This window comes from Podarcis filfolensis, assembly GCF_964270895.1.
Source record: "Podarcis filfolensis genome assembly, chromosome: 16".
Classification (NCBI taxonomy): domain Eukaryota; kingdom Metazoa; phylum Chordata; class Lepidosauria; order Squamata; family Lacertidae; genus Podarcis; species Podarcis filfolensis.
The window spans coordinates 21,089,913-21,117,207 of record NC_139620.1 but is presented as its reverse complement, the minus strand read 5'-3'; the positions used below and the strand labels follow the sequence as shown (position 1 = coordinate 21,117,207).

The following is a 27,295-nucleotide window of genomic DNA, read 5'->3' as shown; positions in this document are numbered from 1 at the left end:
ACTGTCAACAAGGCCCTTCGCAAAGCCACCTTTCCTTTGTTGTCAGGAGGCAACAAACATCTCCTTGCCCCTTGGTTGTGTCTCTTAATTGGGCTGCTGCCGTATATATGACAGTAAACCTGCATCGCCTGTTTTATTCTATCTGTAAACCCACAGAATAGATGGTACAGTAAGCCCACAATTTACGTGGGGTTTACGTTCCAGGGATCATGCCTGAAGCCAAAATTGAATATACTGGCCCAGCATACCTGAAGGGGCGTCTCCACCCCCATCGTTCAGCCCGGAAACTGAGGTCCCGCTCCGAGGGCCTTCTGGCGGTTCCCTCACTTCAAGAAGTAAGGTTACAGGGCACCTGGCAGAGGGCCTTCTCGGTGGTGGCGCCCACCCTGTGGAACACCCTCCCATCAGATGTCTTTTACAATTTTTTTTGCAAATTTTTTTATTCATTTTATAACACAAATAAAGAACACAAACAGAAAAACAAACAATACAAACAGATTCTTGTCTTATCCTTATTTTTCTAAACATTGTTAGGTGGGCTTTCCCAAGTCCCACCTATCTGATTTTCATTTCACCCTCCCATCAGATGTCAAGGAAATAAACAGCTATCTGACTTTTAGAAGACATCTGAAGGCAACCCTGTTTAGGGAACTTTTTAATATTTGATGTTTTATGGTGTTTTTAATATACTGTTGGAAGCCACCCAGAGTGGCTGGGGAAACCCAGCTAGATGGGTGGGGTATAAATAATAAATTTATCATCATCATCATCAGCAGCAACAGCATCAACATCATCATTATAGCCAAAACACATTGAGTTCAGTGGCGGGTGAGATTGCTAAAGTCCTATTTCCTGGACGCCTGCCCTCTTTCAGCCCTCTTTCTCTTAAAAAAAGAATTTTTTTTTGGTCAAGTGTATAAAAGCTGAATGCGCACAAATAAAATACACATAAGTTGTGGGCTTACTGTATTAAAGTACGATTTACTCAGAGAAGACCCATTGAAATGAACATGACAAGGGGCCCGTTTGCAACAAGCGTTTATAAGGCACTATGATGCCACTTTACACAATTATAGCTTCCTCTCCCCAACAATACTGGGAGCTGCAGTTTGTTCAGGGTGCTGAGAGCTATTAGGAGACACCACCACCCCTATTCCCCCCTCACAAAACTACAACTCCCAGAGTTCCCTGTGAAAAGGGACTGATTGCTAAACAGCTCTGGGTGCAGGATGAAAAGGTTCACAAGAGAGATTTGAGGAATGTTGCTCACCCAGTGATATCGGGGTGGCTCTTCATTCCTCGTAGTGCAGAAGACAACGACAGCCAAGGCAACTCCCAAGAGGACCACCAGGCCCCAAACTGGGAAGACCCCATGGATTTTGTGAAACCCATCTGCAAGAGCGCAAGAGAATGGAGACACTAAGTTAGCCTTCTTATATTCAACGAGGTTGATTCATTCCCGTAATTTGAAATGGGGAGGGTGGTGTTGGGGTTAGCAAACTTTTTCAGCAGGGCGCTGGTTCCCTGTCTCTCAGACCTTGTGAGGGGCCGGACTATATTCTTTTTTTGGGGGGGTGGGGAAATGAATGAATTCCTATGCCCCACAAATAACCCAGAGATGCATTTTAAATAAAAGCACACATTCTACAAATGTAAAAACACCAGGTAGGCCCCACAAATAACCCAGAGATGCATTTTAAATAAAAGGACACATTCTACTCATGTAAAAACACACTGATTCCCACAGGCCGGATTTAGAAGGCGATTGGGCCAGATCCGGCCCCCGGGCCTTAGTTTGCCTACCCATGGCTGATGGAGTAACGATGAACAATGGAGTCATGGAGGAGTAACAACATGCATTCATACATCACTTTAAGTGGCCCAAAACGCTTAGGAAGCAGCCTTACACCATGTTAGACTGTAACCTTGTTCAAGCATTCTCTACAAATACACAAAGGGCAAAAAGGGGATCAAAGGGCCACGCTGCCCTTGGGAGGAAAGACGGGTGCTTACATGTGCCGGACTTCAGCGTGAGGATGCAGACAAGGGGCCCAGTGATGAGGTGAAGGCAGTTCAAGGGCCGCTTCCAGTTCTGATCTTCCCTGTCAGGGTCCACGATGGGGACAGTCAGCAGCAGCACAAACTCCACTGGCAGCTGGGGAGGAGAGAAAACGGGTGGGTGGGTGAAAGTGCTATAACATGTGGAGGCGATTGCCACATCTGCATGAACGGGAATATCAAAGGCCCCTCTGGTGCCTTTTTCAAAATCCAAATTTGTCATTTAATTATTTCATTAAATTGACTGTTAAAAAAATTAATAAACCTCAAAGCGGTTTTTAAACAAATAATGACTAAAACAATAAAAACACTTAAAAACGACAATTTAGTAAAACAACAATGTAAACATTCAAAGAATTAAAATCAGCAAAAGACAGGCTCAACCACATGTCAGCATTCTAGATAGCTAAATAGGCTTGCCTTGAAATGTTTTTTAGCAGGTGCCTAAAAGAGTAGAGTGAAGGTGCCTGCTTGATACAAATAGGCAAAAATTAATGTTTTTTAAACAATGTTTTTAATAGTCGTCATCATCATCATCATCATCATCATCATCATCTGTTTTTTTCTGGGGGTACGCATACCCCTAAACATTTTGTGAATCTAACTTTGGCCTCATTGAGGCCAAATATTATGTCTGGCCTCATATTTCAATATGAGTAGGAAAATGAGGGTACCCCTAAACATTTTTTTAGAAAAAAAGCACTGATTAATTAATTAATTAATTAATTATTAATAATAAGAAGCCTATCTGAGTTGCCCCAGCCATTCTGGGTGGCTCCCAACAAAACACTAAAACTACAACATCAACCATAAAAAAACTTCCCTGAAAAGGGCTGTCTATCACAATAAAGGTAGCGGGGGGGAAATACAAACATGATTTAGTCTACCCACTTCTGGCCTAGGGGCAAAGATGGAGGACTTGAGGAGTCCAAAAATATACTGAGTAGAGGACACAATTCCCACCAGCCCTTTCCAGTTACGGACAGGAGACAGGGAAGGGCCACAGGTTCCTCCATCTCTGGCCAAGGTTCCCACACAACTGTCATCATCAATGTCTAGACTGTTATTTTGTGCTGAGGTAACTTCTGTGCTGTTTCATGCATGTCACAAGGGACACGCAAAAGCCACCAGAAAAGTGAAGTGGCTGTGACACCGTCTGCAGACCCTTTACACCTCAGAGACCATGGGTGTGAAAGTTGGGCTTTAGGCGGTTGTTCACTGCCGCCAGCCATGAAGCAACCTTCTCCTCAGACAAGAGTTTCACAGACTGGGGTGGGGGGAAGAAGGGAGAATAGTGGAAGTAGAAATGTCCCAGTGTGAGGGACATGAGGCTCAGGCCACATTCACACTATGAGACCACTTTAAACAGTCATGGCTTCCTCCAAAGGATTCTGGGAGCTGCTATTTGTCAAGAGTTTCTGGAGATTGTAACACTGTGAGGGGTAATACTACAGTTCCCAGAATTCTTTGAGGGAAAGAGTGCATACTTCGGAGGTGCTTTAAACGGGGGCACCACATTCACATATCAAACATTTAAAGTGCCATGATACCACTTTAAACATGGCTTCCCCCAAAGGATTCTGGGAGCTGTTGTTTGTTCGGTGCTCTGAGAGTTGTTAGCAGGGGAATAGGGTGACTCCTATTTGAGTTGTTTTGTTCGGCATTATTGTACATGTTGAGGGACGCGGGTGGTGCTGTGGGTTAAACCACAGAGCCTAGAACTTGCCGATCAGAAGGTCGGTGGTTCGAATCCCCGCAACGGGGTGAGCTCCCGTTGCTTGGTCCCTGCTCCTGCCCACCTAGCAGTTCGAAAGCACGTCAAAGTGCAAGTAGATAAATAGGTACCGCTCCGGTGGGAAGGTAAACGGCGTTTCCGTGTGCTGCTCTGGTTCGCCAGAAGCGGCTTAGTCATGCTGGCCACATGACCCGGAAGCTGCACACTGGCTCCCTCGGCCTGTAAAGTGAGATGAGCGCCACAACCCCAGAGTCGGCCACGACTGGACCTAACGGTCAGGGGTCCCTTTACCTTTACCTATTATTGTACATGTTTGTGCAATATCCGTTTCTGAATGCTGGTCACTGGCTGAGATAAATAAATTGGTGGAAGTAAAAAAATAGAAAATAAAAATGCATTTAAAGAGAGTAACCTTGCAGATCTTGAGCAGCCGCCAATAGCAGGGCTTCCTCCTCCATTTTCGGTAATCCAGAGGATTCAAGGAGTGTGTCAGAATCTGGAGGGTACTCTCTTCCGAAGGCAGCAAAGGTCGGTATTCTTCCCCTATGCACAGAGAGAGGGTAAAGTGAGATAGATAGAGCCGGCCCAGACAGGAGAAACTGACAGAGCTGTCAGCCAATTGGAAAGTGTTTGCAGGGAGGGTTGCACAGAAATATTATTTATGTTAGGAGGAGGTTGCAGAGCTATCGAAGTTGCTCCCCCCAGTCACACACATTCAACGCACACCAGGAGTTGTTCTATGTGCATATGGTTGTAGAGCCCCAGTCACGATGCATGCACAGAACTCCTTCCGACACATGTTGAATGTGCAGGCACAGGGAGATTATTGGATCATGGGGCAATAGGGAGAGTACATACTGCCCCCCCAAAAAAAATTCTTTCTATGCATGGAGGGCTGTTTTATCATCTGCCTCTTGACCCATGAAATTTAAAACAAAATTTGCGGACTGCCAAACACCTTAATATAGGCTGAGAAATAGCAAAGAGCAAAGATAGTCCATGTTATGTACTGAAGTTCTCACCCTGGGCCAGCAGGGGGATAATGTAGATAGTTATGCAAATAAGGGATCGAAAGTGACGTTCAGTGATTGGATAGTTTTAGAAAATTGTTACAGTTACATTGTATCTTTAGGCTGACTGAACCCTTCAGTTCAGTTCAGTTCAGTTCTGTGAATAAACAAGAGCTGTTTGAAGAATCGCTGTGTCGTCTGATATGTTCACCCACAACTTAACAGTCCACAAATGAAAACCATACTTTTAAAATCATCATCATCATCAAATAGAAATATATTTAAAAAATTGTCCAGTGGCACCTTAGAGACCAACTAAGTTTGTTCTTGGAATAAGCTTTCGTGTGCCACTGGACATTTTTAAAAATTTTTAAAATATATTTCGACTGCGTCAGACCAACACAGCTACCTACATGAATAATAAAATAGACATTCAACTTTATCGTTTTTGGCACCATCCCCTATTACAGTTAACACACCAGAATAAAAAAAAGCTTCAGGCAGTAAGCTAGTGTTCTCTTAATACACAGGTCCCTTAATTATTATCATATCCTCCAACCAATGCATTAACTAAAACCTGTTAGCAAACAGTTGTAAACTGTTAAAATTGTCAGTAGAGTTGGAATATCACTTGTTGTTTAAGGGTGAATTCTAGATACAATGGAGATGTAAAAGATTTGGATCATCATGAAAGATGCAGGAGGAAATGATTAATAACAGGACCCGCAAAGGGGAGGATGGAAGTTCAGGAGATTCATTGGAATCTTGTTTTTATGGATCTATGTTTGATATATGACCTTAAAATTTTAATCTGGAAAACCAAATAATTTTATTTTAAATTTTTTTTAAACCTGGCTTAGTTTTGATCTTCTGATCAAAGGGTTGCAGCACTTGTCGTAAGAGTTGGTGCGTTATCTGTTCAGCCCTCGGGAGAAACGGGCTCAAATGCGACTCACCGTATTCGCCTCCATTGGCACTTGAAGTGTCCCCATCTTCAGAGTCTGTTGGCAGCTCTGCAGCAAGACGAGGAGAGGAAAGAATAGTTACCAGTGGTACCTTGGTTCTCAAACTTAATCTGTTCCGGAAGCCCATTCCAAAACCAAAGCGTTCCAAAACCAAGGCACGCTTTCCCATAGAAAGTAATGCAAAATGGATTAATCCGTTCCAGACTTTTAAAAACAACCCCTAAAACATGAATTAAACATGAATTTTACTATCTAATGAGACCATTGAGCCATAAAATGAAAGCAATAAACAATGTACTGCAGTCGCACAAATCAATCAGTAGCTGAACTGGGTTCCGCACAGTCAGCAAAACAAAAACAAAAGAGCCGCAAAAACAAAAAGGCAAAATAAATAGCAAAAACAGACAGAGCTCAGCGTAACGCTCAAATTGGAAGCGTAACACTCAAAACAGCACATTCGGCTTCCGAAAAAAGTTCGCAAACCGGAACACTTACTTCGGGTTTGCAGTGTTTGGGTTCCAAGTTGTTTGAGTACCAACGCATTTGAGGTACCACTGTATAAGGGTTGGGAGGGTCTGCATGCAAAGCAAGAGAAGGATTTCCCTACATATCTCTTTGCACCCCTCACCTGGCTCTGCAGGGCTAGAAGGTCCCGGCCTCTCCCTCCGCTGCCTCTTGTGGAGCCACGTAGAGACGACGACCGTCAGGACATAGAAGATGTAGAGACAGAGGTAACCTGCAGGGGAAGCCAGCCCTTCACAACAGCCCGTTTGCCCTGCTCATCCTGCACCACCACACAATTTAACGCAAGCCCCTGTCTGCGTACCCACTGTTACTTTTAGAGCACATCCGAAGAACATCCTTTCCCTCAAAGAATTGTGAGCGCTGTAGTTTACCCGGCAGAGTAAGGGTAATCCACAGCAATCCTTAAACAAACTACAGTGCCCAGAATTCTTTGAGGGAAAGGATGTGTTTTAAATGTAGAGGTCCCAATCCTACCTACATTTAAGGCCCTATGATACTACTTTGAACGGTCATGGCTCCCCACCCCCAAGAATCCTGGGAGCTGTAGTTTGTTGAGGGTGCCAAGATATTCTTATTACCCTCTGAGAGGGGAATAACTCTCAGCATGTGCAATTCACAGCTCAGAGAGAACAAGGCCAAATAATAGAATTGTGGAGTTGGAAGGGACCCCAACAGTCATCTTGTCCATTGCTCTTGCAACCACTGCCAAAAAATCCCTGGCAGATGGCCATCCAACTTGTTTAAAATCCTTCAGTGAAGAAGAGTCCAAAACCTTCCAGGGTAGTTCATTCCACTGTTGAACAGCTCTTAGCATCAAAAATTTCTTCCTAATGTTTAGTCATAATCTCCCTTTGAATCCATTGGTTCGGATCCCACCCTTTGGAGCAGCAGAAAACCAGCTTGCTTTATCTTCCATTTGATAGGCCTTCAGATAGACAGCTATTAATTAATTAATTAATTAACAACAGCAACAGCAATTTGTATACTGCCATAGATCTCAGGGAAGTTCAGAACAAAAAATCACAATATAAAAAACACCTCTCTGTCCTCTATTCTCTATGCTAAACATACCCAACTCCCTCAACTGTTCCTCATAAGGCTTGGTTTCCAGACCCTTGATCATCTTGGTTGCCCTCCTCTGCACACGTCCCAGCTTGTCAATATCCTTCTTAAAATGGGGTGCCCAGAACTGGAAAGAGAAGTCCAGGTCAAGTCTGACCAAAACAGACTAGAGTAGGACTATTACTTCCCTTGGACACTAGAAACCTGTTGATGCAACCTAGAATTGCCTTAGCTGCTTTTTGCTGTTAGATCACACTGTTGACTTATGTTAAGCTTGAGGTCTATTAAGACCCCTAGATCCTTTTTCGCATGTACTGCTGTCAAGCTGGGTGCTGCCCAACCCCTGGATGTACATATATAATCCTGAGACTCTGGTCATTTCCCGATTATCAGCCAGGCTGATGGGATGACACTGGAGAAAGCCACAGGTTCCCAAACGTCCTGGGACCTTTTGCCCGAGCTAGGATGGCACTCGCTTCCCTTGGCCCTTGATATATACTCACTCAGGGCCTCTGCCAGGCTGACCTCCTCAAAGTAGAGGGCCACGAAAGTGAGGAAGACAGCAACCATGTAGAAGATGGCATCCCTGAGGAACGGCCTGGAGGCCGCAGTGAACGGCCTCACCAGGGCTATGCCACCGGCTACGACGGTGGTGACAAAGATACCAGCACCTGGAGAAAAGGAAAGGAAGGGTAAGTTCCCACATAGCTGGAAGACTGGCAAGGCATGACTGCCAAGCAATCAGGGAGCCACGATCAAGAGTCTGCTGTTAGCACAGAAAGCCCTGAACCACTTAGGGCCAAGATACTTGGTAGATGGCCTTCTGCCATACAGAGCCAGGCAATCTTTATGATCATTGGACAAGGCCCTGCTGGTCATGCTATAACTGGCGGATTTTCATCCGGCGATGGCACAGAATAATAATAATAATAATAATAATAATAATAATAATAATAATAATAATAATAATTTTTATTTATTTCCCGGCCTCCCCAGCCAAGGCCGGGCTCAGGGCGGCAAACAAACAATAATAAAAACAAGTTGAATGAATACAACTTAAAAACAAGATTAAAATACAACATTAAAATATTAAAATGCAGCCTCATCACAGGAGGAGAAAGGAAAAAGAAAGAGGGGGAGGGAATCAAATTGGCTCCAAGCCAAAGGCCAGGCGGAACAACTCTGTCTTACAGGCCCTGCGGAAAGAAATCAGATCCCGCAGGGCCCTGGTCTCATGAGACAGAGCGTTCCACCAGGCCGGAGCCAGTGTAGGGAAGGCCCTGGCTCTGGTTGAGGCTAATCTAACTTCCTTAGGGCCCGGGACCACTAGGGTGTTGCTATTTATGGACCTTATGAAGGGCTTTAAAGGTCAAAACCAGCACCTTAAATCTGACCCTGTACTCCACCGGGAGCCAGTGCAGCTTGAAAAGCACTGGGTGAATATGCTCCCATGGCAGAGACCCTGTGAGGAGCCTCCCTGCAGCATTCTGCACCCGCTGGAGTTTCTGGGACAGCTTCAAGGGCAGCCCCACATAGAGCAAATTACAGTAGTCAAGCCTGGAGGTGACCGTCGCATGGATCACTGTGGACAGGTCGGGACGGGAAAGGTAAGGGACCAACTGCTTGATGCGGCGAAGGTGGAAAAATGTCGCCTTGGCTGTTGCTGTAACCTGCGCCTCCATGGAAAGGGAGGCGTCAAGCAGAAGCAGGCCTTGCCCCACACACTAAGGCACATGGGGGTTTGCAGAGGGGAAACCCTGGTGACACGTACCGAAGAGTGCTCCAACAGCTAAGCCCGCTGTCCGCGGGTCGGAGAAAGCCACGACGGCGCTGAAGACATCAGGTGCGCCATTCCCAAAAGCCAGGAAGGTGACACCATGAAGGAAAGGGCTAAGGAAGAAATGGAGACAGCAGGCCCAGTGGAGGGAATGGGCCTCATTCCAGGATGTTGGCTTTGTTCTTTCAGATTTTGCGCAAGGCCAAAATTCGGTGTGGCCAACGCCTCTCGCCTTTTGTTCTGCTCAACTCAGTACAGTGGTACCTCTAGATGCGAACGGGATCCGTTCCAGAGCCCCGTTCGCATCTAGAAGCAAACGTAACTCGTGTCTGCGCGTCATGTTTCGGCGCTTCTGTGCATGATGTCATTTTCAGCGTCTGCGCATGCGGTGAAACCCGGAAGTAACGCGCTTCGTTACTTCCGGGTTGCCACGGAGTGCGACTCGAACACGCTCATCCCGAAGCACATTCAACCCGAGGCATGACTGTACAGTCATACCTTGGGTTACAGACGCTTCAGGTTGCGTTTTTTCAGGTTACGGACCACCGAAACCCGGAAGTACTGGAACAGGTTACTTCCGGGTTTCGGCGGTCGTGCATGCGCAGAAGCGCTATATCGTGCTTTGCGCAGAAGCACCGAATTGCAACCCGCGCATGCGCAGATGCGGGTTGCGAATGTGCATCCCGCACGGATCACGTTCGCAACCCGAGCGTCCACTGTACGCCACAGTTGCGATGCCCTTCAGCACCCAGCACAGGGCTTTGCAGTTGATGAAAAAAAGCCTTCTAACAGATTAAACTTGGGGTGGGAAATCTCAGGCCAAGGGGGGCAAAGGAAGTCCTTCAGGCATTATCTGGCCTTCGGGACTCTCCCAGGAACCGCACCACCAGCTCTACTGTGTGCCCCACCCTCATTGCCAAAGGATTTTTTGCCTGGCCGAAACTTTGGTGCCTGTCTGTCTGGTGAAAGGAGAGGAATGTGCTGGTGTAGAAATCTCCCTGGCTGGTATGGGACATACTGTAGAAAGGTTGGGAGCAGGGGTAGCCAGCATGGTCCCCTCTGGATGCTGTTGGGACTCCAGCTTCCATTAGCCTCGGTCAGCATGGCCAATAACCAGGGATGATGGGAGTTGTAGTGCAAATTTAAAAATTACAGAGCACCATGTTGGCTACACCCTTGGGCTAAGGGTCCCACCTGATGCTCCGCCTTCTTTTTGCCTCTGGCCACGCCCACCCCTGGCATGTGGCCCCTGGGAAGTTGCCCATGAGGGAGAATGTGCCTCCTCCCCCGTGTGAAAAAAAAAAGAGGATTCTTCCACCTGTGGATTAAACCATTGCGATCTGGGTGGAGGGGTTCAATCCACCTTGTTCCCCCACCTGTTAGCATCAGACCACCACCAGGTTAGATAACAGGAGACTGAGAAGACCCAATGAGCTTCCCCACTATTCCACCCTTCTCTGGTGCCTCTGAACAAATTCACCAAAGGATACTGCAACATTGTGTGCCAGCTTCAGCTTGGTGGAGATGGCAGATAAGTTGGGGCAGAAGCTTAAGGGTGGAAGGAAAGAAAAAAAGGTTACAAGTTTGATGCATTGCCCCTCCCCCCATATGAAGAATATAGGAAGCTGTTTTTTTTTTCAGAGCCCCATTATTGGTTCTGTGTTGTCTACACTGCAGGATTTCAGGCTGAGGTCCCTCCCAACACAACCTGGAGATGCCATGGGGAATGGACTTTTGCCACTGAGTCAAGGTCCTGCGACAAGGGGAGTTGGCCTTCAGGGGGGCAGAGTTAGGCCCAGTCTACATGAGCAGCAAACTACAGTTCCCAGGATTATTGGGGGGGGGCATGCTTGTTAACATGGCAGAAGAGTGCTTTTAAATGCACGGTGCAGATGAGTCTTGGGACTATTTTTTAGCAGTATGCATATAATATGAATGAATGACAAACTGGAGAGGAAGTAGAGAGAACCATTTCTGAATGACAGCATCCCATTTCCAAACAGCCTTATATCCTGTTATGGCCCTTCCCCCCCATTTTTGAAGGCTAGGAAGCCACCTTTTAAAAACTTGCGGTGAGAGACGCCTGGCATTGTTGTTACTTACAATTTCTCGGCTGTGACCCCAAGGATGACAAAGAGATAAACCAGCCACAGAGCCTGCAGGAAACCCAGAGACAATTCCGGTCATGAAAAGGGGGGGGGGGAGGGAAAGACTCCAAAACATTCTGTGGCTTGAACAAAATGTTTTTCAAAAAACTGTACATAGTTCTGATAATCCAAATTCTCAATAAATCAATCAATCTGCTACTGAACTTAAACACTCTTAGAACTCAGCTGTACCCTAAATTCTCAGAAGAGGTGTCAGTCCTTTCCCTTTATCTTATATTTAATTGCAGAATACTAATTTAACTTGTTGCAGAACCTACAGCCCTGGGTCAACTTCTGGGAGTGCAGGAAGCTGTTTTATACAGAGTCAGACCATCAGGCCATCTAGCTCAGGATTATCTGCACTGATTAGATGTGGCTCTCCCCCAGTCCTACCTAGAGATGCCAGGAATTAAAATCTGGGACCTTCTGCATGCAAAGCAGGTGTTCCAAGCACCAAGCTGTGGTCATCACAAATAAACTCAACTTCTGATCCTTCTTCAGACATTTGGTATTGAACATGCAGATGCCAAGAATATGCAGGCTAACTCTGTCTGCTAAGCTGTTGACCAATGTGCTCAGCATGCTCCTCCAGATTTTTATTTATTTAATACATATACATACATACACACACAACACATACACACACTCTCCACTTAATGGGGGAGACCCCTTAAAGTGGTTTACAAAAAAATAAAATAACTATTTAATAAAATGATAAAACTGAAAACAGGTCAAAACATGCATGCATTCTACATATCTTGGCAGGCTTGTCCAATTGTCACACAACTGATCAATTACTAGCCCAAAGGGGCGCCTATGTACCCCCACCATGGGGGATAGGAATCCTGGTCAATAACAGTTCCCATTCTTGATTAGATAGAATCATAGATTTGTAGAGTTGGAAAGGACCCCAAGGATTGTTTCATCCAACCCCCTGCAACACAGGATATATATTTTTTGAGCAATGTGGGCCTTGAACCCCCGACCCTGAGATTAAGAGTCTTGTGGTCTCTGGAGCCACATATGCACCTTCTGGGGTGCGCAGGTGGGCAGAGAGCAGGTGGGCAGAGATTTTCACTTCCTTATTCAAAGATGCCTGAGGAGAACTCAGTACAGATCCTGCAAAAGCAAATGCAAATCAGGCAATTTGCCTTGGGCTAAACTCACAAGAGGAGATTCTCTGAAAAGATACCAAAATGCAAGTTCTCCTGCTCCACCTTCCTCATTCCTAAAGCTGCCCTTGCCCTGACCCAGCAAACACCCTTAGCTGCAGCGTCATCCCTTCCTGGTCCCTCTTCCCACAAAAAAAAGGCAGATCCTCTTTCTTAAAAGGAGCCGGTTCCTTGCGCTTGATCAATCTGCCTTCCCGCAGCTCCACCACATGTGGCTGCCATTCCTTCCCCCTAAGTAGCTGGCGCCTGTTGCACAGCCGAGCTGAACCAGCTCACGTTTGCTTGTTCTTGCTCAAAATCCCCCAGCGCCACATGCAACCTGTCGGCACCACATGCAAGATACAGCTAATACAATGCTTGCTGGATCAGACCAGAAGCCGGAATAATTATTATTAATAACAATAATTTATTATTTATACCCCACCCATCTGGCTGGGTTTTCCCAGCCACTCTGGGCGGCTTCCAACAGATTATTAAAAATAGAATCAAACATTAAAAACTTCCCTAAATAGGGCTGCCTTCAGATGTCTTCTAAAAGTCAGATAGTTGCTTACAGTGGTACCTTGGTTCTCAAATGCCTTGGTACTCAAACAACTTGGAACCCAAACACTTCAAACCTGGAAGTAAGTGTTCCAGTTTGCAAACTTTTTTCAGAAGCTGAACGTTCTCCATTTTGAGTGCCACACTTCCGTTTTGAGTGCTACGTTGAGGTCTGTCAAGTTTTGCTTTTATTTTGTGTTTTGTTTTTGCGGCTCATTTTTTGTGTGACTATGTGAAACCCAGTTCAGCTACTGATTGATTGATTGATTGTGTGACTGCAGCACATTGTTTATTGCTTTCATTTTATGGCTCAATGATCTCGTTAGAGAGTAAAATTCATTAATCCATTTTGCATTACTTTCTATGGGAAAGTGCGCCTTGCTTTTGGAACGCTTTGGTTTGGAAGGGACTTCCGGAATGGATTAAGTTTGAGAACCAAGGTACCACTGTATTTCCTTGACACCTGATGGGAGGACGTTCCACCGGGGGGGGGGCACTATTGAGAAGGCCCTCTGCCTGGTTCCCTGTAACCTCAGTTCTCTCAGTGAGGGAACTGCCAGAAGGCCCTCAGCTCTGAACCTCAGTGTTCGCGCTGAACAACAGGGGTGGAGACGCTCCTTCAGATATACTGGGCCGATGTCGTTTAGGACTTTAAAGGTCAGCACCCAACACTTTTGAACTGAGCAGAAGATCACTCTCCCCTCCTGCAGCAATTGGTATTCAGAGGAGTCAGGAGGACCTCATGACATCTCCCAGACTCTGCAGTCAACCAGCAACGCAATTAAGGGGGGCTCCTAAAATCCCTTCCCACCCACCCAGATTCCTCTACTTTGGTCCTTACATAGAGGGTCACTGCAAGAGGTTGGAGAGCAGCAGGGAAAACGCAGAAAGCTCCATTGAGGTAGTTGAGAAACCCGCCATCCATCTGGCAGTCTGGGTTGTTCCGGATGAAGAAGCAACGTCTGGAGATGTTTTCCTTCCCCACCTCTCTGCACTGGAGGGACAAAAATAAATAAGATTAAGAGACCAGAAATCCCACCGTGGGGGTCCAGTCGCTGCCAATCATTTATTTATGGAGGGCCAACATGGTGCAGTGGTTGAAGAGTCAGATTTTGGACCTGGGAGACCAGGTTTCCAGTACCCACTTGGAAGTGAAGCTAACTCAGCGACCCGTCTCTGCCTCTCAAGCCTACCTCACAGGGTTGCTGTGAGGATATAACAGGGGAGAGAGATGGATGCATACTGCCTTGAGTGTGCTGGAGGAAAACGGGAAACGTAAACGTACAGATAAATAAAAGTTGTCTGCTTTTATCTTGGTTAGGGAATCTGCCTTGCAGGCAGAAAGTCCCAGGTTTAAATCTCTCATCTCCAGGTATGGCTGGGAGAGAACCCTGTCTGAAGCTGCTGCCAGCTGGTGTAGATGGAGCAACGGTCTGACTCGGTTTATAGCAGCTTCCTACGCTCCTGCTGTGTTCTCAGCCAAATCTACTGCACAGGGCTGTTGTTGTTGTTGTTGGGATTAAGTGAGGAAGGGGAGAACTATGTACGCCATCTTGGGCTCCTTGGAGAAAAAGGTGGGATATCAATCAATCAATCAATCAATCAAAAAATAATAACGAATAAATTAAAAAGGCCCATAGGAGGGCCTAAGACAAAGGGGAATCTGAATCTCCCTTATATAAGAAATCAAAGGATCCTTTTGCCCTGCTTGGGAGAGGCTCTCAAGGAAGAAAATGAAGGGAGTGCCAACCTCTCTTTCCCAAGCCTTTTGTACATTTCACAGGTGATTTGATAATTTTAGATCATTTGGGATCTAGAGGCCATCCAGCCCAACCCTCCACTCAATGCCAGAGCTGTAAAAGAATGCCAGATGAAACTACAACAGGAACTAGAAACAGAGGGAAAGGTGTTAACAGCGAACACCAACAGTTAGGAAACCAAGTTAGCATTTGGGTCCCGCAGTATTGCAAAAAAGCTAAACCACCACCTCGGATTGTTCCCAGGAGAGCACAGGAGGAGCAGCTGACAGACCCCAGAACGCTGGCATGCTGTGTTCCTGGCTGCCCAGCCCCATTATGAGGCAGGCTGCTGCATTCTACACCAGTTGAAGCTTCTAAACAGTCTCCAAGGGATGCCCACATAAAAGTGCAATGCAGTAGTTCAGCCCTGGAATGAAAGAGGACCACAGAGGTCTTCTTCAATGAATTCCTTCTCATACCATCCCTGAAAAGGGTTACTATAATACACATGCAGAACTACCCCCCAGCTTGGCTCCGAGTAGAGAGAGGCCAGGAGTCAGGACTAATTCGGATCTGGGCTTGAAAGCAGCTGCAAGATAAGGGTGGAGGGAGATCTATGGGGCAGGCCCTCCCGCTGCAGAGTGAAATAACCGGCTCTGCCACAAACAGGCATTCTTGGCTCCCTTCAGAAGCATTTTCACTGGCTGAGCAGGCGTGAGCTCAGCTAGGTGTCCTTGCTAGGCAAGGGCCGAGTCCCGTTCCAGTCATAACACAATGTCAATGAAGGCAATCTCCTTGGGATCTAGAAGACTTCTGGGAGGCTTGCTGAAGAAACCCAAGTCACATTCACATCTTCCCTTTAAACCACGGCAATACCAGTGCTTTAAAGCTGCGGTTTCCCAAAATAATTATGGAAAGTTACGCTGAGAGTTGTTAAGAGGCTATTCCCCCTCCCAGAACTACAATTCCCAGAGTGGTTTAACAATCAATGCCTCTTCCCAGGAAACTCTGATCCTTTTGCTTGGAGACTCCCTGTGGGGGCAAGCAATTAATAAATGCAAATAGTCAACCAAACAGCAATTTTGGTGGCTTCTTTCTGCCCCTTCGGCTACTCACGTCCACAGCTCGTCCTGAGCTCAGGATCCTGTTGAGCTGCCCACTGGTGTCCAAGTGAAGAGAAGATGAGACCTTGGGGTCCTCTGAGCTATTGGGATATCCTACTGCGCTGGCCCCCTCGGCTGCCATGCAGGCCACTCCAAAGACCCAGAAAGTCCACATGGCAGCTGGCCAAATGTTTCTCCGTCCAGAACAGAAGAGGCCAGCCACCTGACAAAGCGAAGATGTCCACACTTTGTCCACGCTTTACGGCATCACCTGTCCGGGAGCCGGGGGTACGGAGAGAGGGGAGGGGAGTAAGAGAAGCCCCCCTGCTCCAACCAGCAGGAAATTTCACAAACTGCAGCCGTTGATGGAAATGGAGAAGTAGCCCCCTCTCCGTTCAGGCTGGAGAATTCTCTTGCAGCGGTTTCCCTTTGTGGAGAGAACTGGGACCTGGGGAGAAGCAAAAGGGCAAAAAAACCCGCTTTAAAACCAGCAGATCAAACCACCAAAAAGATTTTCGCAACTACTAAGGGGAGAATCGATTTCATCAGAGAAGGTGAAAAGCTAAACCCCTTTTTTTACATTACAGTGAGTCGGGTTTTTGTTGTTTTTTTTAAAAAGAAGAGATTCAAGCTCCTTCTCAACCACCAGGGTGGAACACATATGAACATTTCAAAAAATGAACGAATTAAAAATTGGGGAGGAAAAGGAGAGGAAGAAAGCGAAATCATAGGAGTTACAGAAGGAAGACTCTGCAGAAGGGCTGTTTCTGAGGGTCAGCAGCTGGCCAGTTCCACGTGTTCCTGCACCTTTCTCCCCCTGGAGCAAAGAGGGTGGAATTTGGAGGGTGTCAACAGAGGCTAAAAGGAACTGCCCCTCACTACACACACTGCCATTCCCCTAATTATATCTTTATATGGATTTTAATTATAAGCTGCTTTCTGGTCTAATCCTCTGCTGAAAAGCAAGGCATAAATAACCCATCTATTTCATTTATTTTAGTAAATGTGCATTTCAAAAGGAGCCAGGGTGGCAAACACCTACGCGATTTAAAAAAATAAAAAATGCATCTGAAAGCTGTTAAAGGACACAGTAAAACATCTAAAACAAATTTACAAACAGATGTAACCAAAGCAGGTGTCTGGATAGACCCTGCTGAAACAGGAAAGCTTTCAGCAGGTGTACAGTACGGTGATGGTGTCTGCCTAATGTCAGTCGGCAGGGAGTTCCAGAGTGCAGGTGCTACAACATCAAAGGAAGGACTCCTTACAAGTAATAATTGCCCTTTCTGTTCCATCACTGTGAATACCATTCCACGGTTCCAACTGGTGCTTACAGGTTATTTTAGCACAAAGCTTCTTCTCCGGTGGATCAGGAGACACCCTCTGGAGTAGGAAGGGTTAAAAAAATGTTATGCCCAAGGGCCGCATTCTCTTCTGGGTGACCTGCCAGGGGCCACATGCATGCGGTGGGCGGGGCCAGAGGCAAAAGTGGGAGGAGCAACAGATGTAAACCAACACAGAAGGCTGGCTTCTCTAAGAGGGCGAGGTTAAAAGGGGTGTGGCTTGAGGAGAGAGAGGGGCGTGGCCTGCAGACAGTTCTGAGGACCAGGTAATGTGGAAAAACCTATCCCTTCCCCTAAAAAAAAGATTCCAGTCCTCATCGTTCCTCATAAAAAGGGCTGATTTAAAAAGGAACACAGGAGGTTGAATTGTCCCAAATCAGATCATTGGTCCACCCAGCTCATCGCTATGCAGTGAGACAGGTTTAGCTGCAACATTTCACCCAGATGCAATCAAACTCTGTTGACACTAAAAAGCATCTTTTCTCGGGGAATTCCTTTCACCACCACCTAGCTAGCAAGGTACAAATTAGCATGAAACCAGGTGGTGTGGAAGGAGAGTGACAGAGGTCACAAAGTCAAATGATCCTAGAAATTCTGGAGGATTTCTTTTTTAAAAAAAAGAGAGAGAGAGAGAGAATTCTTATCAGCCACTTTGTTTACCCAGGCTGGCCTGTTCCAAGATAACAAAGGATTGAAAACCTGAAAACCTTTCCCCAGAAGAAGGAGTTCAGCGCATCAGCCCTTCTGCTCCTAACACTATTTTTAAAACACCGTCTTCTGCCCAGACCTCTGTTTACAGCCGGCGCGAGGATTCCAGTGTTCCGGTACACCTTGGGTTTTATAACCATTTCTTGAGTTGATGAATCACATCTGCTTTTTCTCCAGCCGGTCAATTATATTTTTAGATAAAATGTGCAGATGGCTGAAACCTCAGTAGAAATGCTGGTTGTTTTTCCCCCCTGGAATTAAGGAAATGCAAAAGAACTCCCTAATGCTTTAATAAAAACAGGGGTAGTTCATCGAATCATAGATATATAGAGTCGGAAGGGACCCTAAGGATCATCTGGTCCAAACCCCTGCAATGCAGGGATATGCCTACGGGGATCAAACCTGCAACTTTGGCATTGCCAGCACCCTGCTCTAACCAACTGAGCTACCCATCTTCACCTGGTGATGTGCTGCGGCCCCAGTTGCCCCCTGGCTATTGGTCATGCTGGCTGGGGCTGATGGGAACTGGAACAGAGATACATCAGAAAGGCCACTGGTCCCCTATCACCACCTGTTGGGATTGCCTTAGTTCATATGGATTTTCCCTCTGTGTTCAAGCAAGGAGAAAAGTGTGTGGACTGGGGAAAGATGCCCAGGGGCCTGCTAGAGGCTTATGAGGGCCGCATTTGGCTGGAGGCTGCCTTACATACAAAGTCAGACTACTGAGTCCATCCAGGACGGGTAAAGGTAAAAGGTAAAGGACCCCTGGACAGTTATGTCCAGTCAAAGGTGAATACAGTCATACCTCAGGTTAAATGTGCTTCAGGTTGAGCGTTTTCAGGTTACACTCTGCGGTGACCGGGAAGTAATGGAGCGCATTACTTCCCGGTTTCATCGCTCGCGCATGTGCAGATGCTCAAAATACCACGCGCATGCGCAGAAGCGGTGAATCGCGACCCGTGCACGCGCAGACGCTGGTTGTGTTCGCTTCAGGATGCGAACAGGGCTCCGGAACGGATCTCATTCGCATCCAGAGGTACCACTTTATGGGGTTGCAGCGCTCATCTCGCTTTCAGGTCGAGGGAGCCAGCGTTTGACCACAGACAGCTTTCCACGTCATGTGGCCAGCATGACTAAACCGCTTCTGGTGCAACGGGAACCATGACGAGTGCCAGAGCACATGGAAATGCTGTTTACCTTTTCGTCGCAGAGGTACCGATTTATCTACTTGCACTGGTGTGCTTTCGAACTGCTAGGTTGGCAGGAGCTGGGACAGAGCAACAGGAGCTCACCCCATCGCGGGGATTCGAACCACTGACCTTCCGTTCAGCAAGCCCAAGAAGCTCAGTGGTTTAGACCACAGTGCCACCCGCGTCCTTAGTGGGTGCATCTAGCTCAGTACTGTCTACACTGACTGGCAGTGGCTCTCTAGGATTCGAGACAAGGAGTCTTTCCCTAGCCATTCCTGGAGATTGAACCCAGCACGTTCTGCCTGCAAGGATGCTCTACCACTGAGCCAGGACCGTTACCCTATATGTTAAGTTTTCAATGCAGCAGTTACCAAGGACTGGAGTAGGTAATGGGTTAAAATGCACATGTGCAAAGTTTGATTTTGACAGTGTAGGTGTGATTGTGAGAGGGGAGAGAATTGGAATCACATGACCCCTTTCAGGAAGTGGTGGTGGGTTTAACCACTTCCTCCCATACTGCAGTCCTGATGAAAATCTCCCCCGAGGAAATGAGTTCTGGCAGGGAATCTTCCATTGGGGCCAAATACTCAGAGCAAACTGCATCAGAGGGGAGCAGCTCCTGACAGGACCACGATATGGGAAGATAGGATTAGCCCTCCCTTCCATCATTCTGCAGGCATTGCAGTTGCTATTTTTTAATTATTAATTATTATTATTATTATTATTATTATTATTATTATTTACGTATACCCTGCCTATCTGGCTGGGCCTCCCCAGCCACTTTGGGCAGCTTCCAACAGAATATCAAAAACACCATAAAACATAAAACATTAAAACTTCCATCAACAGATGTCTTCTGAAAGTCAGATAGTTGTTTATTTCCTTGACATCTGATGGGAAGGCGTTCCACAGGGCGGGCACCACTATCGAGAAGGCCCTCTGCCTGGTTCCCTGTAACCTCACAGTGATGGAACCTCCAGAAGACCCTCGGAACTGGACCTCAGTGTCCGGGCTGAAAGATGGGGGTGGAAACGCTCCTTCAGGTATATTTAAATAACAAAAAAATCAGAATTGGGTCCCCCCAAATGCATGTTTGGGTTAATGGTGGGTCCTGGGCCTAAAAAGGCTGAGGACTAGTGGGCTACAGCACCTAAATTACTAGAGGCAGAAGAGAAAACACCAGGTAAGAGGAAAGATACAAGAAATTGATCTTTCAGTGTAGCCGCACCCACACTTTGGAACTCCCTGCCTGTTGACACCAGGCTGGCACCTTCACTGTTTTTTTTTTTTTGTGCCTACTAAAAACCTTTTTTTATTCAGGCATACCTATACAGTGGTACCTCGGGTTACATACGCTTCAGGTTACATACGCTTCAAGTTACAGACTCCGCTAACCCAGAAATATTACCTCGGGTTAAGAACTTAGCTTCAGGATGAGAATAGAAATTGTGTGGTGGCAGCAGGAGGCCCCATTAGCTAAAGTGGTGCTTCAGGTTAAGAACAGTTTCAGGTTAAGAATGGACCTCTGGAACGAATTAAGTACGTAACCAGAGGTACCACTGTACTTAACATGTAGAATGCATTTTAATCTGGTTTTTGGCTGATTGTTGCTTTAATTATTTTTTGAGTGTTTGAAAGAGACATTTTAAACTCTCTCTCTCTTTTTTAACCAATATTTTTATTCTTTTTGCAAACCGCTCCAGGGCTTTATTGCAATCAAGTGGTATATATTTTATTTTGCAAAATAAAAGAATGAAAATGATCTATAATTGCCTCTACGGCTAGAAGGACGATGTACCTTCACACCCACCAAACCCCCTTCAAGTTAGACAGAACTCACAGACATGAAAGCCAAAAAACAATCCTATGCAGCTTGCAAAGCTTGCATCACCGCCCTTCATACCACTGGCTGGAAAAATACATCCATTCATTGATGGGTCAGCAGCCTGAGTCCGCAGTAATGTAGGTTTCCCGACACAAAGGAAATGCATTATCTCTAAACACACCCCATAATTCTTTTACGTAATTCACAATCACAGGACTTGGCAAGGTCCATTAGGCTTTTAATGACTTAATGTTGCTTCGCTGCCACCATTTGCACCCGCTTTTAACATGCAAGGGGGGGGTCACCTGAACCCTTCTAATAATAGGCTAGTTCAGTCTTCCCCAAATTTCGTGTCTTACAAAAGTCTTGGTATATGGACTCACCAGCCCCAGGCAGCAATAGAGAGTTATGGCCCAAAACACCTGGGAGATGCCAAGCTGGGGTGGGGAGAGGTAAAATGGTCAATAGTAAGAGCATCCACCACTGCCAGTCAGTGCAGACAATACTGAGCAGGGTGGATCTAACTCGGTACAAAGCAATATTCCCTATAGTTTTTGTCTCCTGGCAGCAGCAGTTCCCATCCACTGCCTAGGTTGTGAACTTTCTCCCCACCACCAAAATATCAAACACTCTGACCTGAAATACCAGCTAAATTCCAACTGTACCTTTGGGGAGGACAGAGGAAAGGTGAGCTACAAAACGAAAATAAATAAAGCGATCTGGCCAAAATAGAACCTCCATGGGCAAACGCAGTTTACCTCTTCCGAGTGTCAGATCCCAGGCACAAAGGGGGCATTCCCCTCCTGTTTTGTTCCCCTTCCCCCAAACAGGCAGAGCTAGTAGCAAACGACCCAGTGGCCTCTACTCTAGAGAAAGCCTAACGGGATGAGGCCGTTGGTCTGATCCTGCAAACAAAGCCAAGTGCCATGCGCGCGCGCGCAATTTCCCACCCACCGTTTTCTTCTCAATGCCCACCCGCGCCCATCTCCACGGTCCCGGAAGGCCAACACGCAGCCTCAGCAAGTAAACAAACCCTGCCCCGATTCGGATTGGCATCCATTTCTCCGGCTCTTGCCAAGTAGCAGCCAGGCGGAGTCCTTTGCCCGCCGTCTTCTTTTCCCTCCCGCTCCGCTCGCCTTGGCACGACGCGCGGGGCGCCTCCGACCTGAGCGCGCAAAAGAGGAGCGAAGAGGCGAGGAAGCGCCGCGCGGGATCGCGCCCTCCGTCTCCACGCCAGAAGCTGCGAGGCTCGGTTAGCTAGATCCCCCGCAGCCGGGCGCGCAAGGCGCTGCTCCCTTGCAAAAGCCCTTACCCGCCGCACCTGTGCGCTTCAAGCCACCGGCCTCCGCTGCAACTCACCGGCAGAAGCAGACAGCCCACCCGCTCCGGCAGCAGCAGCGGAAGCGCCGCCGATCCCCTGCCTTTAGCCGGCCAAACAAGCCGCAACTCCGCCCTCCCTTGCCAGCTCAGCCCTCCTTCCCTCGCCAGCGGCTTAAAGAGACAACTTGCCTTTCCCCCTTAAAGGCGAACAGCCGTATTTCTGTTGCGTCCAAAAATCCGGACCACGAGGGACGCCTAGCGCAGTCCGCTGCAAAGCAGGCCAACGTGGAGCTCGAAGACTCGAACTCAGGCCCCTGAAATTGAGAGCCTCATGCTCTATCGACTATCCCAGAAGTCTTGCTGCAGCGCTTGGGCAGCCCCTATCTCGTGTTTACTAAGATGTAATTTTCTCCGAGTTAAACGGGGCTGGACTAGATAGGCCTTGAGCTTAATCCGGTTTATATTGGCCAAGCATCCCTGTTCCCACGGAACACAGTCTCTCCCTGGCCCTGAAGATAAAGGCTATCCATCATACTGAATGGACCTGTAAAATCGTGGATGTAAAAGAAATGGCTTTAATGTCAGTTTCCCAAAGTGATCAATATTGGCCCCCATGGAGTCACTGTACAGGGGATAAATAAAAAGCCTTGGGGTTGAAAGGGGACTGAGAAAGGCCTTCTCAGTGGTTGCTCCCAGAATTTGGAACTCTCTCTCTTAGGAAGTCATACTGGCTCCCTCTTTGTTGCCTTTCGTCCAACAGGTGAAAATTTGTTCCAACACACTTTTGGGAACTGGTGAGGTGCTGTTTTTATTGTCATTACTGGTATAGTTTTAATATATTTTATATATGTACAGTTGTACCTTGGTTGTCGAACGCCTTCGTACTTGGATACTTGTACTCGGTACTTGTACCTTGGCTCCTGAATGCCACAAACCCGGAAGTGAGTGTTCCGGTTTGTGAACGTTTTTTGGAAGCCGAACGTTCGACATGGCTTCTGCGGCTTCCGATTGAGTGCAGCGAATCGGAAGCCGTGCCTTGGTTTTCGAACCATGGAATAGATTAAGTTCGACAACCAAGATACCACCGTACCACAGTGGTATCTCGGGTTACAAACGCTTCGGGTTACGTGTTTTCAGGTTGCGGACAAAGGGAAACCCAGAAGTACTGGAAAGGGTTACTTCCGGGTTTCGCCGCATGCGCAGAAGCGCCAAATTGCATCACGTGCGTGCGCAGACGCGGCGCTGCAGGTTACGAACGCTGTGGGTTGCTGACGTCCCTCCGTCATGGATTACGTCCGTATATAAAACTGTATATAGTTTTATTTCTATCAATGTTTTTTAATTAGTATGGCTTTTAGTTTTATTTGTAAGCTGCCTTAAGTCCCATCAGGGAAAAGGGTGGGATAATAATAATAATAATAATAATAATAATAATAATAGGGTTGGGAAAGAAATTTACAAGACATAGTACAAAAAAAAATAATTTGGAACCATTTTCACTTGTTTATTTTCCTTTTTTATGTTTTACCATTCCTAGTAATGGTGATTGATGATTAATAAACGTTATTTCTTAATTTTACTTCACATTCTTAAGAATTAAGATGGGGGGGGGGTTCAATGTCAACTTTATAAGTCCATCAAAGTGATGGATGAACTCAGACATCCGGGGAAGCCCTGCTCTGTATGATCCTTCAGCTATATCCCACCAGTCTCTCCCACGCTGCATTCCACTTGATAGGCCAAAAACTCTCCTGGGAGAGCAGGGGCCCTGTTACCTGGGGCTGGTGACATAACAGCCTTAAGAGCTTAAAAGATCAACACGGCATCTTGTGAAATTGCCCCACCAGGATCACATGAGACCCACTGAACTCAGCCACCCACGTTCCCATCGCCGTGGCCTATCACAGTTCAGGAAAGCTGAGACTTTTTAATTTTTTTGCTGAAATAGCCAAGGCCCCTTCAAAACTCAAGAGTCCTGTGTACTTTGGCAAGACTGGGGTCTCCGAGTGCAGGTCTCCTTTGGAAGCTGTACTGTTCGCTTGGGGCCACGTGGGTGGGCCACAGAGTTTCTCTCTGCAACGGCAAATCCGTCCTCCCCTGAACAAAAGTCACTCTTTTCCTGAAAGCATGAACTTTGGAGTCAAAACTGCTACCTACTTTTCTCTCCCTTATACAATGGTACCTCGGGTTAAGAACTTAATTCGTTCTGGAGGTCCGTTCTTAACCTGAAACTGTTCTTAACCTGAGGTACCACTTTAGCTAATGGGGTCTACCGCTGCCGTCGTGCCGCCGCCACACAATTTCTATTCTCATCCCGAAGTAAAGTTCTTAACCCGAGGTACTATTTCTGGGTTAGCAGAGTCTGTAACCTGAAGCATCTGTAACCCAAGGTACCACTGTAGTTAATGTAGATGGGGGGGTGGAATCTGAAGTCATTGGGCGGCATCCAAATCCTTCTTACTGCAAGTATTTACACTTGTACAGCGGAACCTCCCCCTTTACATAAGAACATGAAAGCCTGCTGGATCAGGCCATTGGCTCATCTAGTCCAGCATCTTGTTCTCACGGTGGCCACCCAGATGCCCCAATGGGAAGTCTGCAAGCAGGAGCTATGGGCAAGATCACTCTCCCCTCCTGCAATTTCCAGCAACTGGTATTCAGAAGCCAACTGTGGAGGCAGAGCATAGCCATCGTGGCTAGTAGACAGCCACTCCTCTCTTAAAGCCATCTAGGTTGGTAGCCACCACTGTCTCCTATGGGAGCGAGTTCCACAGAGCAGGAAAAGTTCTGTTGTGGGAGCAGAAATCCTTGAGCCAATGACATGAGCAACTTGGCGCAACTTTGGATACCGTAATATCCTAGCATATCGTAAGACATCAAATTTTATTCTAGCGTATCAATTCCAAATGGAATACGCACGCACACATAAACATAGTTTTCCTATGATTACCATATAAAGATTTGCTGTCTATATAAAAAGCATCACTCCCCCAAAACAACAGGTTCTTATTTGTGAATATTTCAGTTGCTTTGTTAAACAATAAAAAGTCCAAAGAAGTTAATCAAGCAGGCTGTACCCACAGACAGCTGTTCTTTCCCTTCCTCCAGATTGATAAATATAAAAATAATAATTAAAACTTGCTTGTAAATGGGAACTACAGTGGAACCTTGGTTCTAGAACGCCTTGGTACTCAATCATTTCAGCTCCCGAACAGCAAATAACCCAGAAGTGTTCCGGTTTTCGAACGTTTTTCGGAAGCTGAACATCCAATGTGGCTGTCGGCTATTGTTTCCGGGGCGCCTGTGCCAATCGGAAGCTGCACCTTGGTTTTCTAATGTTTATGAAGTCCTACGGACTTGCAGAATGGATTATGTACGAGAACCAAGGTACCACTTTACTGCTCCATGCTGCTTAAAGACACCATTTAAGTTTCCCACAATGCCTCTGGTGTAGGGTTTCTCCAAGGCATTATGGGAAATTTAAATGTCAGCTCCAAGCCAGCCATCGCACTGCCTCAACGCAAGCCCAGCTTACCCTCTGCCAGCCCCACTTCGCACCAGAGATTTAAAGCACTATGAGCAGTTAGAAAGAAGGCTGATCGCCAAAGAATTGATGCTTTTGAATTATGGTGCTGGAGGAGACTCTTGAGAGTCCCATGGACTGCAAGAAGATCAAACCTATCCATTCTTAGGGAAATCAGCCCTGAGTGCTCACTGGAAGGACAGATCCTGAAGCTGAGGCTCCAAGACTTTGGCCACCTCATGAGAAGAGAAGACTCCCTAGAAAAGACCCTGATGTTGGGAAAGGTGGAGGGTACAAGGAGAAGGGGATGACAGAGGACGAGATGGGTGGACAGTGTTCTCGAAGCTACCAGCATGAGTTTGACCAAACTGCGGGAGGCAGTGGAAGAGAGGAGTGCCTGGCATGCTCCGGTCCATGGGGTCACGAAGAGTCGGACATGACTAAACAACAACAACAGAGCAGTTAGGGCTTCCCCCAAAGAATTCTGGGAGTTGTAGTTTGTCAGGGAACCCTTTCCCCCTCCCAGAGCTACCATTTCCAGAGTGGTTTAATAAGCAATCCCTCTTCCTAGGGAGCTCTTACGTGGATGGTGTGAATGTGTCCTAAATCTCACTTGTTGGCCTTGTTGAACTCAGCAGGGAGGACGATGGGGTCAGAAACAGGCTGGCTCCCCTTATCCCTGGCTCCGGCACTCCCTACTGCTGCGCCTCCCACCCTTCTGCTTCATCAGTTCCAATGGTCATCAGCCAACTTGGGTCAGGGAGTCCAGTAGATCCCCCTCAGACAGTCCTAATCCCCAAAGTCTGAATTCTCTCAAAATAATCCAGGAGAAATGAACTGAGATGGAAAAAATATGTTAGGCACAAGGCAAGAATGCTTGTTCCCAGGCAGGGGCTTAATCACCTAAGTTCAGAGTCCTCTCTTTACAGAAGGGTTCTCAAAAAGCCATCTAGTCTCAGTGAATTTGGGGGAAGGCTGCAGCTCAGTGGTTAGAGCATCTGCTCTGCCTGTCTGAAATCCTGGCGAGACACTGCAGGTCAGTGTAGAGTAAACAGTAAGGAACTAGATCAGGGTTTCCCAAACTTGGGTCGTCAGCTGTATTTTGGACTACAACTCCCATCATCCCTGGCTAGTAGGACCATTGTTCAGGGATAATGGGAACTGTAGTCCAAAAAAAATTAGCTGGCATCCCAAGTTTGGGAAACCCTGAACTAGATGGGCCAATGGCCCAACTCAGCATAAGGAAGGGTCGTATGATGACAAGGGAAGCACAGTAGCGCAGTGGTTAGAGCCAGTGTCGGATTTATGTATAAGCTAAACAAGCTATAGCTTAGGGCCCCACTCTCTTGGGCCCCCCAAAAAAATTAAAGTAAAAAAACACTGGATGTACATTTCCAAAATATAAGATAAAAAACAAATAAAAAAAACCTACATACAGAAACAGTGTTTTGTGTTGTGTAGGCTCCCATGACGTACATATTTTGTTATGTGCAAATGGCTCTAGATACCTATTTGTTGTTTAGTCGTTGAGTCATATCCGACTCTTCGTGACC

The 27,295-nt window shown here is 46.8% G+C and overlaps 1 protein-coding gene across 1 annotated transcript in view; it reads right to left on the bottom strand.

The window, feature by feature from the left end:
• The window catches only part of SLC8B1 (solute carrier family 8 member B1), a 33,014-nt gene extending 10,473 nt beyond the window's left edge, over positions 1 to 22,541 (bottom strand). Inside the window, exons 1-12 of the mRNA XM_083590774.1 lie at positions 22,259 to 22,541; positions 15,847 to 16,281; positions 13,833 to 13,985; positions 11,236 to 11,288; positions 10,623 to 10,680; positions 9,127 to 9,232; positions 7,859 to 8,026; positions 6,397 to 6,504; positions 5,760 to 5,816; positions 4,206 to 4,336; positions 2,014 to 2,155; positions 1,271 to 1,392 (exon numbers count right to left, since the gene is read on the bottom strand). Of these exons, the coding sequence (XP_083446900.1) occupies positions 1,271 to 1,392; positions 2,014 to 2,155; positions 4,206 to 4,336; positions 5,760 to 5,816; positions 6,397 to 6,504; positions 7,859 to 8,026; positions 9,127 to 9,232; positions 10,623 to 10,680; positions 11,236 to 11,288; positions 13,833 to 13,985; positions 15,847 to 16,008 (1,260 nt within the window). The 5' untranslated portion in view covers positions 16,009 to 16,281; positions 22,259 to 22,541. The remainder of the gene's footprint in view (positions 1 to 1,270; positions 1,393 to 2,013; positions 2,156 to 4,205; positions 4,337 to 5,759; positions 5,817 to 6,396; positions 6,505 to 7,858; positions 8,027 to 9,126; positions 9,233 to 10,622; positions 10,681 to 11,235; positions 11,289 to 13,832; positions 13,986 to 15,846; positions 16,282 to 22,258) is intronic.
• Positions 22,542 to 27,295: the final 4,754 nt, after the last annotated feature.